This window comes from Nansenia antarctica (genome assembly GCF_963989245.1).
Source record: "Nansenia antarctica genome assembly, chromosome: 3".
NCBI lineage: Eukaryota > Metazoa > Chordata > Actinopteri > Argentiniformes > Microstomatidae > Nansenia > Nansenia antarctica.
In genome coordinates, this window is record NC_137688.1 from 12714773 (window position 1) to 12734504 (window position 19732).

At 46.6% G+C, this 19732-nt stretch overlaps 2 protein-coding genes across 3 annotated transcripts in view; both read right to left on the minus strand.

Moving 5' to 3' along the window:
* Positions 1–21: 21 nt before the first annotated feature.
* Positions 22–2949, minus strand: hs6st2 (heparan sulfate 6-O-sulfotransferase 2; the record flags this gene model as incomplete). Of its 2 annotated transcripts, none has more annotated exons than XM_080527725.1 (2): positions 22–1483; positions 2366–2949. In XM_080527725.1, 2 exons carry the CDS (start codon positions 2947–2949, stop codon positions 646–648), a joined length of 1422 nt encoding a protein of 473 aa, XP_080383851.1. In that variant the 3' UTR covers positions 22–645. The 2 variants fall into 2 exon arrangements, with proteins under 2 accessions (XP_080383851.1, XP_080383850.1); XM_080527724.1 differs by having other exon boundaries at positions 22–1486.
* A 6245-nt stretch (positions 2950–9194) lies between these two features.
* The window catches only part of gpc4 (glypican 4), a 32758-nt gene continuing 22220 nt past the window's right edge, over positions 9195–19732 (minus strand). Inside the window, exons 3-9 of the mRNA XM_080526111.1 lie at positions 15874–16271; positions 14866–15031; positions 14050–14180; positions 13788–13934; positions 13505–13629; positions 13203–13375; positions 9195–12495 (exon numbers count right to left, since the gene is read on the minus strand). Coding sequence (XP_080382237.1) covers positions 12263–12495; positions 13203–13375; positions 13505–13629; positions 13788–13934; positions 14050–14180; positions 14866–15031; positions 15874–16271 — 1373 coding nt within the window. The 3' untranslated portion in view covers positions 9195–12262. The remainder of the gene's footprint in view (positions 12496–13202; positions 13376–13504; positions 13630–13787; positions 13935–14049; positions 14181–14865; positions 15032–15873; positions 16272–19732) is intronic.

The following is a 19732-nucleotide window of genomic DNA, read 5'->3' on the forward strand; positions in this document are numbered from 1 at the left end:
CTACTGATTGAGGTAATTATCAATATGCCATTAGTGAGAAATTAATGTTTTTTTCTGGCACAATCATATACTTCCCATATAACAAATCAACAGCTTAACCTACAAAGTATTTGCTTATGACAAAGTAATAGCTTAATATGGGTACAAAATCTCTGTCAAAATCAAAAACACATCCATCCATTAAATCAAACAGGCTACAAAACATGAGGATTTTCCTCAATATCAAAATGATCCTCAGGAACCCATGTGTGTTGTTCCTTCTACAACCACACAGTCCAGTGATAGGGCCGTACGCGGAACATCCTGGAAGGCTAAGGTGATTGTGATGGGCATGGCCATATGGCGACTGGTGGTAGGCAAGTCCTCCTGGATTCTCTTCCAGTGATGAACTGACCACAAAGTAAATGAACTGACCACAATATGTGTAAAGTGAAATACACACACACACACAAAAAAGAACTACAATCATAAACAATAAATAGGTGTGTGTCATTGAGAACTGACCATGGTTGTACAGTATGCTACAGACAACTGTGCGTGGTTCGCTTCGAGTGCTGATCGTGACCGCGTGATCAAGGCAAGCCTGGCGAACACAGGCAGTCCGGTCAGTCAACCCCCCCTGCCCCTTCAGCATCGGTCCTCTCACTACCGCCACTGTTCCACATTGTCCAGGTAGTCCTCCATGGTGCTGTTCTCCTCCAGGTCCCACCAGTCTGGCAGCTGCTCCTCCGGCTCCACCGCCTCACCATAACCCCTCTGCTGCTGCCTCATGTCTGGAGAGGGTGGCGGGCGGCTACCCCCAACCTGGGGCTCTGGCCACAGGGACGTCTCGCCGGGCCTCCCCGGCTTGGTGGTTAGCCTCCCCCGGAGTCGCCTCCTCTCCTGCTGCCTCCTCTCCCTGGCCTGCCTGCGCTCCTGCTGCCGCGCCGCCTGGAAGCGCTGGAGGAAGAGGTCGCGGGCGTACTCGTACAGCTCCACGTCCCACCGGTTCAGCCGGCGGATCCGCCGCTGCGTCTCCGCGGCCACCTCGACGCTGGCCGCCCGCGTCCCGTTCAGCTGGGTGAAGGGCGCGATGAAGGCCAGGCGGAAGGTGTGCTCGAACAGGTACTGCGTCTTGCGCTGGTACTCTGTCAGCCCGAAGAAGGCCATGCTGCGCAGGTTGCGCTTGGCGCTCTCCAGCAGCACGGCCCAGCGCTGGTCGTCGGTCATGGCGGAGACGTTGTAGCAGCCGACTAGGCTGAGGTCGGCCAACATGCGGGTCTGCCGGTTGCTGGCCAGGTTGGAGGGGCAGTCCATGAACTCCTGCAGGGTGCAGCCGGACCAGTCGTCCCCGGCGTAGCAGGTGGGCAGCTCGGCCAGCGTGGGCGCGTGCCCGTCGCACACGTGCAGGGAGGCCTTCCAAGTGGCGCCTCGCTGCACGTGACGCCACTCGCTCAGGTAGCGCCACACGGGGTCCCGCAGGATGGTGATGTAATAGAAGTTCCTGCTGAGAGACGGAGAGAGAGAGAGAGAAGAGGTCAGGTTGCGAGGAAGAAAGAGTGCAGTGTTGTTGACATTTCGTCTCAGGGTTTGTTTTCAGCACTTAATCTAAGTGTGCTCGGTAAGTAACACCCACGGATCAGGCCCTCTAAGTGTGAGTTCATGAAGAGTGCCAGTTATTTTCTAATTCATACATCCCCCAACAACACCCTGATTCACCCAACAACAATTATCTACCACATAGTGTGCACAAACTCATGACATGAGAACAGTCATGGACACGCGCACAGACCAAATCACACTGGTTTGTGTGTCAATAAAAACAAATCAAACACATTGTTACACCAAATACACAGATGAAAGACATTAGTCGTAAAAGGGAGGGCAGATGTTGAGACTCGGCTCGGCTCTCTGGGGACGAGAATGAAGGGAGAGTAGTTACAATAGAGGCGCCTGCTATTGATCCAAGAGGGACAGATGCTGCCGCTTTTCATCCTAACTGACGCATACATTTTGTCATGCCACTTAATTAATAATAGGGAATAAAGGGTTTGCGGTGAATTCGGGTCGATGCTGTGTGCAAAATGAATGAATGAATAGTCTTTATTGTCATTAATATAGTACAGGTACCATACAACGAAATTTGGGAGGGGGGACTCCCCTGGTGCTTGGAAAAAAATACTAAAAACAAGAAGGGAAAAAGAGCTGGTTTACATAAATAAAGGCTATGTACACTATCCACTACTATGCTATACTATACAAATAAAACACTGTGCTGTACTCTATGCTATGCTATAAATATCCTAACATTTCCTATCCCTATGCAATTGTTCTATACATTTAATTCCAAATGTCACACAAGTCATCCTTCTTCTCTGTCACTCACCTGGGAACAGTAGGGGTCTTGGGGGGCTCGTGCGCGTCCATGCGGGTGGGCACACAATTGGTCAGCTCGGTCCAGTCCGCGTGCAGACCGCAGCTCCAGCCGGTGGAGAACCGGGAGAACAGCCAAGTCTCTCTCTTACCGGGCCGGTAACAGGTACACTTCTTTTGGCCGGCGTGACACTCGCAAGGCCTCTCGAGTTGAATATTACGTACTAGATGACGCCCGAAAGTTGTACCCCCGGTCTTTTGGATGTGTAGAAAAACGATAATATCGTCACCTTTGATGTTGAAATCGACAACGTGATTGAGGTCGGCGGTGGTGAAATTGAAGCGGGGGACGAAGCGGGCTAGGGCGCCGTCCTCTGAGACGTAGGGGTCCCTTCCAATGTCGTCGTTCCCCTCGGTGGTCCGAGACCCGATGGCATGGTCGCCCCCCGCCTCGGAGGACACTAGTGATCCCGGGTGGAACAGCAGCTGGCAGTCGGAGCTGGGACACACGTACTGGAGCACAATGACGCCGAAGAGCAACACCATCCCCAGAGCGATCAACAGCTTATGGTTGGTGGAGGTGGACTTTTCATCCATCTTCCTGCGAGAGACTATTTAGAGACCATTACTCAAGCAGTCCGTTCCCCCTGCCCCCCATAGGCTAGGGACAATACTACGTTTGTATTGTTTTGTTTTACCTTGGTTGGTTAAACAAACAAACAACAACAACAACAACAACAATGTAGTAAGCTACCAATGTTAGCTTGACCGCCTGCTTGCTTCCTCCTGGCGAGACGAGTAGCTTGCTGCTAACCAGCCCCCTTTTGTAATTCCACAGTGTAAGTATTCGGTGCAAGCATAATCACATTTACTCGCTGTCGAAGTCTGCAAGTATATTCTGAAGATAGATACCAATTTCCAAGAGTTTTTCAGCGACAAAGATTGGGTGTTTGAAGTCCCCTTCCATCATCATGTTGTTCCTAGCCTCTCCTCCCCCAGCAGCGCCCCCCGCGGTGGCTGGAGTTACTGAAATGACGTCACTTGATGTAATGGGCGGAGGCTCTTATTTAGCTAAAAGCTCTAACATGCAACAGGCAAGATATCGATAAGATTAAAATACCAAATAGCAACTACGATACAATAATGCATCATCTGTTAGTTACACAGTAACTATTCTGCTATTTCAGGATACATAAATGATTTTACTTCTGAAATGTAGACACAGCCGAAATAGCTCAGTTGGGAGAGCGTTAGACTGAAGATCTAAAGGTCCCTGGTTCGATCCCGGGTTTCGGCATACGGTTTTGATTCCACAACAGGTGATAATGCATAGGTTTACCGTCAATTAAGAAGACATTGTGAACAAACAGTGAATTTATGTAGATGTTACGGTACATGTGGGAAAACTAGGGTTAGGGTTAGGTGCTACGGTTAAGGTTAGGGTTAGGTAGGGTTAGACATGCCAGCATGTACCAAGTGGATGTAGCACCTAACCCTAATCCTAGTTTTCCCACATGTACCGTAATGATCCTTCATCCGATGTTATTGCGCGAGATTTCGGTATTTCATAGACCTTCTTCAGGGATGTGCGCTACCAAAAACAATTCGTATTATTGTATCCTACAGACTTTAGCTTTCTGCAATGTACCCCATCACAGTGGGCATAAAAGTTGTATCAAGACTAGTCTATTTAGTCCGTAAGGCTATTCTAGTTATTTTTTTTGCCAGATAAACAGGCTTGTTCACCTTTTCTTTTTGTAAGGGAGCATCTCACTTTCCTAACATTATTGCCAGATGGGATCAATTTCCAGCCTAACCACAGTCTAAAATCTGCCCAGTGTGATCATAAGTAGCCCAATTGGGCGGGAATACGCTTAATCTGGCAACACTGTCCTTATTCTCGAGAAGCTTTCATGTGACACGTCTTTAATTTAGACAGTTCATTTATAGACAAATTACATTGTTTACAAAAATCTCTTTCTTAGCATCTTCACCCACACAATTTTATGGCGTTTATTAAATATAACAATGTATAACGTTGTGATTAAATGTTAAAAATAATAATAATAAAACAAATTAAAAAGTCAGTTTTCATGACGGTTTTGGTAAAACCGTTGCTATTGCTATACCGTTGCTATTTTTAGAAACCCCGGTTTTCGGTTTAACCGTAAAACCATCCAACCCCAATGTAGCCCACACAAGCTTCACTCTTTGCAAGACGTGGGCCCCTATAAACTGTTAGTAATAGTTTTTTTTATGTTCATATAAGGAATCTCATTTGTCCCAGTTACAGTAGGAGCATGTACGAGATGTGCACATTGAGAAGGCAATAAAAACTGCCTCCAAGCGGCTGCACTATCTCACGGACACGGTCTACCTGCGGATGACCTCATCACCATCTACACCACTCTCATCAGGCCGTGTCTGGAATACAGCTCGGTGCTCTTGGTGGGCTGCTCTAAAAAACAACAGGCTGAGCTAGAGCGAGTCCAGACACGTGCCTGCAGAATCATCAGAAGGAGAGCTGGTGAGATCTCACAACCCCCTACCATCACTCCAGACCAGGAGGGAGGAGGCTGCAGTGAAGCTGGTCAGGAACATGCATGACGAGCAACACCCTCTGCACGACCTGCTACCTCCAACACGAGGAAGCTGCACTGCCAGGACACAAGGAACCAGCACAAGCTGGCTGAACCAAAGGCCAAGACCAGCAGGCTGAAAAACTCAACCCTTCATACTGCAGTTAGGCTGTACAATGACAGTATCTAGACCCACAAAAAACACAGCATGGCTACCATGACTGCTACCTGCCCTTGCTTTGCCGCCTTGACATATTTTTAACCTTAAAATTGTTGTGTACGCTGCTAATATTTTTTTGTCATGTATAAATTATCTCTTGTCATGTAAGTTCTGCCGTTTTTCAGTGGGGCCTTGGTAAATAAAGCATACAGTGATGTGTTTTAGGGGCTCCATTCAGACAGATCAGGGGTGGATAACAAGTTATAATGGGGTCTTCATGAACCACTTAAAAGAAATGCCATATAAACAGCTAATTTCTGTGTGTGAATAGCTTCTAATGCTATCATAAGGTCTAGTTTTGGTGGGGCCCAATACTATATTCTTTCATAGGGTTCAAAATTCGACCAGCGTCCCTGCAACAAGAAATGCAAAGGGCCCCATGAGCTCTTGGGCCCCTGGGCCTGGGCCCGGTAGGCCCGTTTGGTAATATGTCTTTTGTCATTTTGTCATCATAAGAAAAACAAATCTATGCTCGGACCAGGGGCCGTCACAATGCTAGAGGAAGGAAGAATTCATATTATTAGAATTTATTTACAGGAGAGAAACTGTACAGGTGGGTAGTCTTTAGGAACCCCATGAGAAAGTCTTTAGGATCCCCATTCCAAACCTGAGGTGGCTTGCTTAGCTTTGTTTTGATTAAACAACATTTAAGTTGTTCTAGTATGCTCAGACTGAAATGTTTAGAAATGTTTTAGTATAGTGTATTCAATATAAAATATATATATACAATTATAAAATATATATCATGTATATATATACATTTTTAATATAAAATAATAAAATAAAAAATCAAATAATAATAATAATACAAGTTGATCTGCAGGACTGGTACTCATAGCACCACAGAGAGTGTATGATGGTGTGATCCTATAAGTATTTCTGTTATTTCAAATAAAACACACACAGGAGATCTCTCCTTTATCGACATGCTCTCTTCGCTTTGGATAAAAGCATCTGCTAAATGGTAAAAATGTAACAGATTAATAACCCGTCAAACATGCATGACACTCATGTTGTTGAAAATCAATGACACACTCGCTAGTCAACTAACACAGCTTGTGAGCCTGCTAACAATATAAAGGTAGTAGTAGGAACACTACGGTAATAATAAAGAACACACACCCAGGATGAGGTGCTGACTAGCAGTACATAACTCAAAATGTAATGAAAAAGAAATTCAAACTTCTTTCATTGACATTTATTCAGCTCACCAGCATTGTCACTGCATTTACATTGCATTTCTACATTTTAGACATTTAGCAGACACCTTTATCCAAAGCGACTTACAACTAATACATTTGACTAAGTGATCTATCCACCAGTCACCAGTCATAGCAGGAAAAAGTCATCTATGCTCAGGCCAGGGGCCATTGGCAGTCGTAATGCTAGAAGAAGGATATGCATAGATATAATTGACATATTAACAGTAGAGAAACTGTACTGAGAAAGGCTAGTGAGACAGTAATGTGAATTGTTCTTTGGTTGGGTCAAGAGGACCCAAATAATGGTCTATTGTTGCCTTTAATGTTCTAATTAGAGCTATTTGGTGTTTTTCTTTTAGGAACGACACAGTCTCCTCTTGTGGAAGTCTGGGTAGTTGCTGTTTTGTTCAGAGCTTAAAACACTAATACAGCAATCAACAAGACACAATTCATTCAAAAATGTTTATTTTGCTAATGTCTTGAGAGAGGAAATGTGGGTGGGTATGTGGTAAGGAGGTAGGTAGGTATTGTATGGGATAGGTATGTGTGTGTGGGTAGGTAGGTGTGTGTGTGTGTGTGTGTGTGTGTGTGTGTGTGTGTGTGTGTGTGTGTGTGTAGGAAGAAAGCTAGGTAGGGGAACCTCTGTGTAAGGTAAGAGGTATGCATGTTAAGTAAGTGGCTGTGTGTCTGTCTGTCTGTCTGTCTTGAGAGAGGAAATGTGGGTGGGTATGTGGTAAGGAGGAAGGTAGGTAGGTATTGTATGGGATAGGTAGGTATTGTATGGGATAGGTAGATGTGTGTGGGTAGGTAGGTGTGTGTGTGTGTGTGTGTGTGTGTGTGTGTGTGTGTGTAGGAAGAAAGCTAGGTAGCGGTACCTCTGTGTAAGGTAAGAGGTATGCATGTTAAGTAAGTGGCTGTGTGTCTGTCTGTCTGTCTGTCTGTCTGTCTGTCAGTGTGCATGTGAAGGTGGGTATGTGGTTACCGTATGTAGGAAGGGAGGTAGTTAGTTAGTTATGTGTACGTGTGTCCGTGTGTGTAGGTTTGGTGATCATTTTGTTAGGAGGGAGGTAGATGAGTGGATAGGTGTCCATTACGCCAATTTACGCAGCAGCCAACGGATAATCCTGTTGGAAATAAACACAGTAGTTACCAACAGAATGTAACGACCTATCACCTTGGTATGCTACCACCTGTATTTACCCTACTTTTATTTCAGTCATCACCTTTCTTTCAGACTCTTTTTGCCTGGTTTCTGAACTTCCTTCTCAACCTCGTTGTTTGTCTCCTGCTGCTGTTCCATTTCTTCCTTCACTTGTTTTTTCCCTGCCTTCTTCTTTTTGCTTTTCACTTTCTGATTGACCATATGAGGACAATACAAGCTTTATATGACTGTAACTCTCTGGCTTATAACTTAACTCTTCTGAGCTGAAAATGACTTGCTTTTCCCATCCCATAATGTCATTGTAAACGCTAAGTGAAATGCTTTTGACGGTCCGACTCTGTCACCCCATTAGAGTTGAGATTTAAAACCGTTACAGTTCAGTTACTGTTATGGTTAAGTTTAGGATAAGGGTTAAGGTTTGGTTAGAATTATGGTTAAGTTTAGGGTAAGGGATAAAGTTAGGTTAGAATTATGGTTAAGTTTAGGGTAAGGGTTAAGGTTAGGTTAGAATTATGGTTAAGTTTAGGGTAAGGGTTAAGGTTCAGTTAGAATTATGGTTAAGTTTAGGATAAAGGTTAAGGTTAGGTTTAGGGTAGGGTCGTCCCAAGGATCCCACTTAGCATCTAGCATCATTTCACTAACCTGTGGGGCCGGGGTCACGTCCAAGACGGCCCCTCCCATGAGGAGCTTCCTGCCTCTCACGCTCAGGTTCGTGATGGGCCGCAGGAGGGGGCCGCGGTGGCAGTGGAAGGGCTCAGGAGTAGGGGGCAGGAGGGTAGGGCGTGGTACGTTCATTTCATGAATATCGTCAATACCGCCTGCTGCGTTGCTGGGCTCTGGGGACATAGCAGACTGGCTAGTCTCAGAGAGCCTGTCACGAGGCTCATCCGGTGTCCAACACGCACGGCTCTGTGGGGGTAAAAGACAAAGAAAATTAGAATTAGTCATACGTCATACCAGTCTTGAGATATTATATCTGTCCTGTCTTTACCCATTTGATATATATATATATATATATATATATATATTTATCTATTACATTTATGGATTACCTATCTGCTCTATTCATGAATAACTTTTAATTTATAGATTTGACTAAACTTACGAAGCACTGGGCAGCTTTCTCCTTCTCTGCAATCAGGAGTTTGGGAATCACCAGGTCTTCCTTGAGCCTCTTGCAGGTCAACTTTAACTCCAGCAACTCCTGCCTCTCCTGCGTGTTGTTCCCCTCCACCTCCTCCACCAGGATCTCCACCCGCTTCCTCCCAAACAGCTTTCCCCTCAGGCCTCTCAGACAGCCGCCGTCCGTCCTGCCTGGGTCATTCTCCTCCTGGAAGTCCTCAGTGTGGTAGGTCCATTCGCTATCCAGGTCTTTGCTGAGGATGGTCTCCTGCATACAAACTAAACAGTATTCTATTCCGTGTACTGTACTGATGTAGTAGCCTATGTGTGATATATTGCCAGTAGAAACTAGACATATAATTTGTTTTACATAGGCCATCTATGTAAATTCTAACACTATAGATTACTGATATGCTCCTATGAAATGTTTCATGCAATGTTTTAAATATTTTGCTTAAGTTTAATACAATGCCCAAAGAGTAAATGATTTTCATATGATAGCAACAGGTTTACACCGACTTAACTGTCATCAAATAAAACATCCAACACCATTTAAATATCTGCAGTCTTTATTTCAACAAGACTAGGAAATGTTGTTTAATATACCCTTTCTTTAACAATTTAGCATCTAGCTCATCATCTTGTTTTTCTCATAACATTTAGGAGATACTCTGAGAAGTAAAGATCTGATGGATTGTTATGGCCTCTTTCAGAGACATCTAAACGGCAGCTCATTATTTACACAATTTGTTTTATTCTTTTCCGTCACTCATACTCTCCTCCAAAGATGAGTCCACGTTGTTCTTGTGGGCCAAAGGCAGATGGAGGTGTCCCATCATCTGTCCATCTCAACTCTCAGTCTCTGGACTGAAGTTGTTCCATGGAACAGATAAAGGAGATCCCCCCCCCCTCCATGTCTCTGCAGCACGACCAACACACCTGCCAGCTGGGGGATGCTGCTGCCTTGGCCCACAAGCACAGACGTTTGCCCAACACTGCTCCACACGTTTATTTAAGCCACCATTTTGAGTTTAAGATGGAAAATTTGTGTTCGATAAGAGAACCCACCTTACTTCCCCTTATGACACAAGCACAACCCTTTGCAAAGATTTAGTTGGTGGTACAATGGAGAACAAGGGGACTGCACCATTGAAAGACAAGTAACGCTAATTGATTTGTCGAATGGCAGCATCAATTCTTTTGTGGGCTGCATAGGTGTTTCTGCTGCATGAACATCACAATGTCCTCCTGTCTCCAATCCCCCAATTCCAAATGTCCTCATGGATTCCTTCCGTCCTCTTGGCTGGCCAATCGTAATCCTTGGGGGCATTAGGCTTTTAAGGAGGAAAGCGGTCATCTGGTTTAAATGTACAATCAACTTGAACAAGTCAACGGTGCTCCCAGCACCGGGGGGGGACACCAGAGGCACGGAGGTCTTGAGTGAAGGAACAGCCCAGTCCAGGCATCATCACACACCATAACATCAGCCCATCACTTTATCAAGACCCGACAGACAAATCTGAAACATGCAAATCTGATTTTTGTTTTACATAATTCCAATGCAAAAACAGAATCTGATACCAATACAAAATACTTCAGTTAATTTGTAAAATTATTAATATCTTTTCATCTACAAATATGTATATCAATACATTCTGAATACTGTATTTTTTTTCTAGATATTTCTGTAATGTCTGAGAGCATGTTTGTAAATGCTTTAAAAGAAACATGCAATTACATAATTTACTGTACAAGAACAACCGGTGGATAGAGTGAGAGGTAAAACAATCAGATGATGTGACCTTTAGCATAGACCAGAACCTCAAAATTCAAACAATAACTAATATTGTGCTTGTCAGTTATCTGATTCAATCAAGACAAAGTCAGGGACACCATTCTGTCTCGAAAACCTACAGAGAAGTACTTTAGTAGCAGATAGCGGATACAATAGACTGTTGTGATAGGTCACATGTAAATGTAAAAAGTACATTCTTTTTATGACATTGAGAAGTTGGTGATAACAACGTACCGAGGTTCTATTGTACATGTAAGACAGAATGCATCAGATGTAGCAACACTCTTACCAAAACAGATTTTAAAGGATTGGATCTGTGAGAGGGGACCCCCGGAGGGTCAGCTTCTTTGAGATGAGACCCCTCACAGAAACAAAGTTAAAGTAGAGAGGTAAATGTCTGCATAGGGGGGTAAAGAAGTGCCCCGAAACCCCGTCTGTGCACGCAGGCCACTCCCACCTTCTCCTAAAACTAGAAGTAAAATTCACTGTAGTACCTAATATATAATCTTTATACCAAAAAAAAATGACTAACAATTAGAACTCTTCCTCCACTTAAAACCCTGTGTTTACAATTCATCATACTCTCCACGTTTCTCTCTCTCCGTCTCCGATTCGGTTCATAAAGTCGACTGTGTCTTTTCTGGTTTATCTCATCTGGTTTATCTCAAAAAACGTTTTGGACATTACGAGCCACTCTCCCTGTCAAGATCATTCCTTTATAACATGTAAGACTGTACAGAGTTCTGCTCTGGGTTGAACTGAATAGACTTTGCCCGAGGACACCCAGGACTGCTCTTTGTCAGCTTTGCCTTCTAGAGGGGTAATGTACAGGGGAGTCCGTCCTCCTCACCATGATCTCCCCCTGCGCATCATACTCCATCCCACACTTTCACTTTCCAAACTGCTAGTGTGTAATGACTATGAGGACACACACCGTATGAATGCAGGGAACTGGTAGCATATATGAGCGTCTATAGTTTGGGATGTGGTACTCTTTTCCTTTACACATACATATGCACACGGGGCACATAGAAAGGCCTGAACCCCCTCACCCAACTAGTTCCCTCTCCTGCTCTGTGAGCCTGTCCAGAGCTTCAACATGTAACCAAGATGTCCAACTCACTGTTCACCCCTGACCAGTCCTAAGATATGGCCAATATCTAAAAAGGAAGCTCTCTCACACTCTCTCACGCACGCACGCACACACACACGCACGCACACACACACACACACACACACACACACACACATGAACATGCACACACGTCAGGAATACTTGCTACATTGTTTCTTAGCTGTTCTCTTGATAAGGTAAATGCATTGGCGCGCACATGTTGTCATAAGGAAAAGCACTCTCAGAAATACTCCACAGGCACACTCCACACTCATCCATCTCCAGCTTCCAATTCAGATAACTCTTGGGCAGTAAAAGCTATTAAAGGACAGCACCTAAAAACATGAATAATGGGATAAAATGGTGGAACTAAAACACTGTTGGTAATGTGGTGAGAAGGATCCTAGCTCAAAAAGGACTGTGAAGGGTGAAAGTTAATCAGAACAAAATGCAAAAAAAAAAAAAAAAGTGAACATTTTGGAAGAAAATCATTTCGCTGTACACTGATGTCCATTTTTATAAAAACAAACAAAAAATTAAAAGTGAAGTTATTATAATATTAATAACTCAACAGTCTTCTCCCCCAATGGTGGACAGACCGAGGTCCTGAAGGCAGTCTTTTTTTTTTTTTTAATAAAGTCTCTCTGACAGTTTTCCCCTTCTCTCCGTCTTTCTTTCTCTTTCGCTCTCTCCATTCCCCCACTCCCCCGGCAGTCTTATCTCCCGTGCGGGGCAAGCAGAGCCAGGAAGAGCCCACCGAGGGCGAGCGCCACGCTGCCGTGTACCACGCTGCTACCGCTGTCAGCGATGGGCAGCTTGTGAACCACCTTGACGACACGGGGCTTGACGGGAGGGGGGGGCGGGGTGGAAAAGTAGATGTCCCGGTCGGCCTCGCACGACGGAGAGTCACAACCACTACCGCTCTCCTCTCCTCCACTGGCGTCCTCATCTAAAACACAGAGACAGAAAGAGAGAGAAGAAAGAGAGAGAGAGGGAGAGATACATAATAAATTAATAATAATAATAATATAAAGTTATAAGAAAAGATATATATATATATATAACACAATAATTTATTTCTTCTTCAAATCACGACTGATGACTGCCAATGGCCCGTGGACTGAGCTAGATTACTCTTGCTGCTACAACTGGTGGATTGATGATTCACTTGCTTAGTCAAATGTATCGATTGTAAGTCACTTTGGAATAAGGCGTCTGCTAAATGCCAAAAATGTAAATGTAGAGAGAGAGAGAGGGAGGGAGGGGGAGTCAGAGCACGGTCGGAGGGGAATAACAAGAGCAGGAAACCGGGACGAGTGGGGTGGTCAGCTGGTCTAGCACCACGGACTAACAGTGCACACATATGCCCATGTCGGCACGGGTTCAAATCCGGCACATGCCCTGCTGACATACCCTCTCCTCCTTACCTTCCTGTCATTCTTCACTATCTCTATCCAACTAAGAAACAAATACAAAAGTGGGACTGCCCTACTCAACAAAAATAACCTTTAAAAGAAACCATCAGATGAAATTGAAACACTGATGGTGGTACGTTTAATTAATACAAGGGGTGATAAGAGGAGGGGCATGTTAGCCTTTTTCAACAAGGTTTCCATGGAGAAACAGAACAGATAGAAGACGTCTGTCGGTCCTCACCGTTGTCGATGGAGATGTCGTTGCCGCTGTGGGCGGCTTTCAGCCAGCTGGTCATTTCCCTTAACGTGGCGATCTGACTGCGGATCACGATGTCCGGCCTGGTGATGTCCACCTCCACGTCCGGGTTGGACAGCTGATTGGCCAAGCCGTTGCCCATGACCACAGAGTCGTACCTGGAAATGAGTGAAAACGAGACGGGAGGGTTATATGGTTGTCAAAACTGCAGCGAGCGTTCACCGTGTGTGAGTAGGTGATGTAGGAGGCGTGTTGGTGTGTTCGTTTGTTCTCTGCGGTGTCCTGACCTGCTCATAGCTGTTCCGTTCCAGCACTCGTCACCAGATATAACTGTCTCCCCGCTACACACCGCCTCAGGCAGGGTGGACCAGAACTTCTTAGCATGCTTTAGCTTCTTCTTCACATCCATTACCTGGGAGGGAGGGAGGGAGGGAGGGAGAGGGGGGGAGGGAGGGAGAGGTACAAGAAGAGAGAGTGAGATATCAGCAACTATGCCAACTCCATTCAAAAAGCTTTTGACTTCCCATACAAAAACACCATAACAAGAGGTGGGGGGCGGCTGGATCTTACCAGTCTGTCCAGGCTAGTCCCAGCAGCGGTCGTGGGCCTGGCGTCGGGGCTGTAGGGGCGGAAGCGCCCGGTGAAGCCCGTCTCCTTGACCGAGCGGCGGGACCGGAAGCCCTTGCTTGGTTTAGGCTGGCCACAGCCCTGGAAGACCTGGGGGGGGGGCAGAGGGCAGAGGGCAGAGTCAGTGGCATGAACACACACACACAGCCAACGCAAACACATATAAACACATATAGATGCACAGACACACACACAAGATACTGACCTTCTGTGACACCTGCATGCTGTTCTCCTGCATGTTCATGATGGCCTCTGAGATCTTGACGTCGATGGGGTCCATGACAGACTCAAAGTTAAAAGGTCCCTCCAGCCTCTCAGCTAGATTCAGCATGGCATCTGAAAACAAGACATAACGTTAGTCAGTCAGGGATATGAATGAATGAATGAATGAATGAATGAATGAATGAATGGTCTTTATTGTCATTGCTATAGTACAGGTACCAAACAACGACATTTGGGAGGGGGGGCTCCCCTGGTGCTAGGAAAGAAAGAAAAAAAACAAAAAAAACAAGAAGGGAAAGGAGCTGGTTTACATAAATAAAGGCTATGTACACTATCCACTATACTATACTGTACAGATAAAACGACTAGGGTTGTCATATTGCACATATGAACTCTGCAACGCAAATACCTAGAAAAAACACACCCTGGCTGGATACTTAAAAAAACGAAGAAAAAAACCCAGAGTAAAACGTTCAACCAATGTTTAAATGTTTTATGTTGTCGTTTGGTCCATCTGTTGTTGTTACTTGTTACAACCACCAGGGGGAAGCACGCTGCAGCCAGAACCTGGCAGATAATTCTTCGGCCGGTGTTTGCGGAGAGCAGGGGGTTGTTAAACAGTTGGGGGGCTCAACAAGGCGCCCAAATTAAGGCCCAGTAAAGCTGCCACACAGGGAGGGGGGCACCAGGGCCCAGCGGCCACCCAGTGAGAAACAGAGCCATACACACACACACACCCCCCCCCCCACAACACACACACACACACGGTGGGTTGTTGCTCCCCATCAAGCCCCCTTACCCAGGAAGTTGTTCCACTCCGTGTCGAGGTCGGCCTGGTTGGCCAGACAGCCGCGCATCACGTTCAGACAGTAGTTCTGACAGGGCTTCAAGGCCACCTGACCTGAGCAGTACGGGCAGTACAACATCTTCATGGTCGCCCGCACACAATTAGGGGACGCATTGACCTGTAGGGGAAATGGAGAGACAGGAGTTAATTATTAACGCATAGGTGAGGGGGGGAATTAATGTGGACACAGTCCGCTAACCTCTGAGCTTAAATTTAAAAAAGAAAACCCCACGATATACATAATACATAATATACTGTAACACTTGTATGTGCACAACTAATCTCAAGCTCCCTAACAATCAATTCCTAACGATGAATAAGCAATGAATCTGTAGCAACGAATAATAATAACAATAATAATAATAATAAAACATTGCAGTCAAGTCCAATGTGCGGCATCATCTAATCATTAATGAATAAAACCTCTCATGCCAGAGTAGCTACACACACACACACACACACACACACACACACACACACACACACACACACACACACACCAGAGACCAATGGTGAGGAACCTTGACCTCGCACCAGAGAGAGAGACAACAAGAGAGGGTGGGGGTGGGGGTGGTTGGGAGGGAGGGCTAGAGACTGCCCTGCTGTAAGTGTTCTCACAGCCCACCTGAACTTCCCACACCTGGTCAAACACCAGAAAGGCCCTGTCTCTTCGTCGTGTGGGAATAGGGTCTGGTGGAGTTCATACCAGCTGTTCTCTTCACAGAACCTGCCTCGAGTCAATCCCTCAACACTCGCTGCATTCAAGGCCTTTCTTAGTATGTGGTAAGCAACTTTAGGTTCAAGACGTCAAGGCTCCACCACACCACGTAAACAAAAGACTGCTGTACTCTTCTCCCTCCGCAGTGGCCGTGTGATACCAAAGTTAGTCGTCAGTCCTCTCTCCCCCTCCCTCTCCCTCCCTATCCCTCCCTCCCTCCCCCTCTCCTCTCCCCTTCTTACCGTGGAGACTTTGTTGACCACCTCGGGCATGAGTGCCAGGCCCCGGGTGAACGTGCGCGCCGCCACGAAGGCCCGCGTCAGCTGGAGGCGGAGCTTGCGTGGCACGTCGCCGAACGGCTTCAGCTGGTCCGTGTGCCGGCTGACGCACTCCATGTAGGCGTCGGTGAACTCGTACTGCACGTTGACCAGCCGGAACATCCTCTCCAGGAGGTCGTTCCAGAAGTCCGTCAGCATGGAGTCCAGGTTGACCGCGCCGCTGCCGGACGTGTAGTAGCGCTTCAGGCTCTGGAAGAAGTTCTTGAAGAGCTCGGCGTTGTGCACGTACATCATGCCGTACGTGCGCACGAACATGTCGTTTAGCGAGCGCTCCGCGTTGTCCAGCAACTCGCGGAAGAACTCTGGTAGTGGGGGGGAGAGATAGAGATAGAGCAGTTATGACATGTTAGGGTTGGTTATGACAAGTTAGGATTGGTTATGACATGTTAGGGTTAGAGTCCAGTATGACATGTTAGGGTTAGAGTCCAGTATGACATGTTAGTGTTAGCTATGACGCATTGGCTAACAGTGAACGAAGTGTTTAGATAATCCAGATCTTATATTGGTAGGCTATATTTATGAACCAAATAAAATTATCAATACAGAGAGGTCATTATCATGAAGAGACTTGATACTCGGAATTCAACTCAATTAGCTGTATTCACAGAATAATAGATAATGGACTGCTTTGTACATGTTCCAAAACACATAGATGTGTTTATCTCAATTATTTCAATAACATACTTTTTAATTTTGCTTGTTCGGGTAAAGCATATTCAAACTGCAGTACATACAGTACTTTATTGAAATCTTGTTCATTTCATTGCTTAAAACAGACCATGAACCATTACCCTAACCCATGAACATAATACTTAAGAATAAATGTGTTGACCTGAGGCGACTAGTAATTTGTATAATTTTTTAAATATATGAACATATTTGACTAGGATCCTTAAACATACTAACATTGTGTACATTTCTACAACCATATTGTCTCTTCAATCATATTCGTCACAGCTTCTCTGCAACGTTGTCATTTTTATGATAATCAAAAAGAGAGAGCGAGCGAGCGAGCGAGCGAGCGAGAGAGAGAGAGAGAGCGAGAGAGAGAGAGAGAGCCAGAGGGAGGGGGGGACTCAGGTCTACACGGCACCATGCAGCACTTTGCTTTCACGCAGGCCTCCAGCAGGCTTTACTGGCAGCTACACCTCAGGTTTTCAGCAGGAGGGGTTATGATCAAAACAGATTGATGCTTATTCCATTTGACCAGCGCTGGTTTCCTGACAACATTTTTTGATGTCTCAGCAGTACAGCATAACCCACAAGAACTGGAGGAAAGAAAGAAAGAAAAAAAACTATTGGAAAGGTTGTATGGGAAGAGAAATAGTTGGAAATGGAGGGAGGAAAGGATTTTGAGGGGGGGGGGGATGAAGTTTGAGAGTCTTTGAGGCAGCGAGAGCGGCCTGGGTACGGGAGCAGAGCGGTGTTCGGTCCCCGTAGGCCCGCTGCCATTCAACAGAAACATCTCTCCACATCAAGACTGACCACCATCAATGGCATTTTTCTGTTGTCACATTCCATTCGCTTTCCTTTCTCCCTGCTCCTCTTGGTCTGTCCTTCAGAGGCACTTTCAATAGGATTACTGAATAATGCAGCCCCCCCCTCACGAATAGGGACCTGTACCCCCCCCCTCCAGCCCCACATCTCTCTCTCTCTCTCTCTCTTCTCTCCCTCTACTGCTTTCAGTTCATCAGTTCCTTCAGAAGGCTCTTCAGTGGAGACAGGGAACAATGACCTACTTCATCCTAAGGAATGTCCCTCCCCCCCCCACCAATCCCCCCAAATAATCCAGCCCCCCTCTCCCACGAACCCCCCTCCTCATCGCCACCCCCCACTTTCTTAATCTGAACAAAATGAGAATTCCACAGACTCTTCGCAAAATGCTTCACCTCTCTCGCGTGCGCGCACGCATACACACACCACACACACCAAACACACACACACACACACACACACACCCCTTTCACTCTTTTCTCTTTGTATCAACTCCCCCCCCCCCTTCTTTTCCTTGTACACACAAAACTTCTGTTCCGCTGCAGTTTCTCTGGGTGCCCTCTGCTCGGCTTTGAAATGTAAAGTTCCCATGCTCCCTCTGGGGGAGTCACCCAACGCTCCTGAATCTGGCACCAGGACACACACACAGTCGCACGCACGCACATATTCACACACACACACACACACACACGCACACTCGCAGTCACACGCGTACACACACACACACACACACACACAGCGCTGACACACACGCACACACACGCACACACACGCACACACACACACACACACACACACACACACACACACACACACAGCGCTGTCACTTCCACTTCAGACTGACACACACTAAAAAGAAAAAATGAGGCGGGGGGAGGGGTGTGGGGGGTTAAGTTGAGGGCTTTTTTAACTCCAAATCCCCACTGTGTCACCAAGGATACCGGAAACACTGCAGCCCTTCCATTTACCTCCCCCCATCGCTGCACCCCCCCCCCCCACACACACACAAAGACAGGGGAAAGAGGGCACCCAGCTCCACGCTCCATTGACAGAGATTAAAACAAAAGAGTCCTTCTGCCCCCCTCCCCCACACCCCCCACTTTGGAATGTCATAGTTGCCACAAGTTTAAAGTCAGTGAAAGGAGACATGAAGGGAGGAGGAGGCGGAGGACCAGGAGGGAGGTCGAAAGGGGAGGACAGGCCTGTACTTCCTACGCCCTCCCTCCTGAGGCAGACCCTCCTAATGAACCGCCACCCCGAGCGGCGGAGGCGGGGAGGGGGGGGAGAGAAATCGACGGACGGGGGCCCGGGGTTGTAATTCACGAAAGGAGGAACGGTATCAAACGGCCGTCAGAATAAGCCCCATCCTCCCCGTTCCCTCCTCCCTCCTCCTCCCCTCCCCAGCTCCGCGCAGGGCGTAGCAGCACCCCAGATTCAACGTGACAGGCCAAAGACTGATGTGAGGCGGCACTAATCCACCCTGACTCCGAGCCTGTCCGATACCATCCTGATATTTTCCCTGAGAGATCGATGAGAGAAGTCAGATTGGTTTGGTTTGGGCCGCAGCTCAAGGCCTGAGAGTTAGGGAGAGCAGCGTTGCTACACGCAGGCATCTTGCATCGTCATTAAAAGCGGTTTATGACATACTGCAGTCTGCCAGCAGGACGTGGAGCTGCACGCTCCCCAAGGAGTTTTTCCATTAAAAAAATGCTGCTCGCTGCTCAGCCATTGGTTAAAGGAAAATGTAGGTGAAAGGTTAGGAGGAGAGGGAGGCATGGTGTTACAGAGGGAAATGCAGAGGACCATGAGTGTGAGTGTGTGTGTGTGTGTGTGTGTGTGTGTGTGTGACAGCAAGTGAATGTAGGTCCTGACAGCAAGAATCTTGTTGGGACAAAGAGACACACAGCCACTAAGAATGTGTCTCAGAAAAGTCGGGTTTCTTATGGCTCAGAAAGTCTCTCTCACTCTCTATCGCTCTCTCTTTCTTTCTTTCTCCCTCTCTCTGCTTTGTCGGCATTTCCGCATGCTACTGCAGAGCCTGCATGAGCACTGGTGTTGGGTACAATCCATCACTCCCAACAGAGGAGCTGACCCCCCCCCACCCCCGCCCCCGCCGACCCCCCCCCCTAACCTTGCTCCTCCCTGTCCCAGCCCAGGCAGTAATTGCACCCTATTTGTGCCAATTAGTCCCTGCGCCTTCTCTCCCTTTTCTTATGGGATTCCATCCCTCCTGCTGTCAGGCTGCAGTGGTGGGGAAGGATGCATCTTG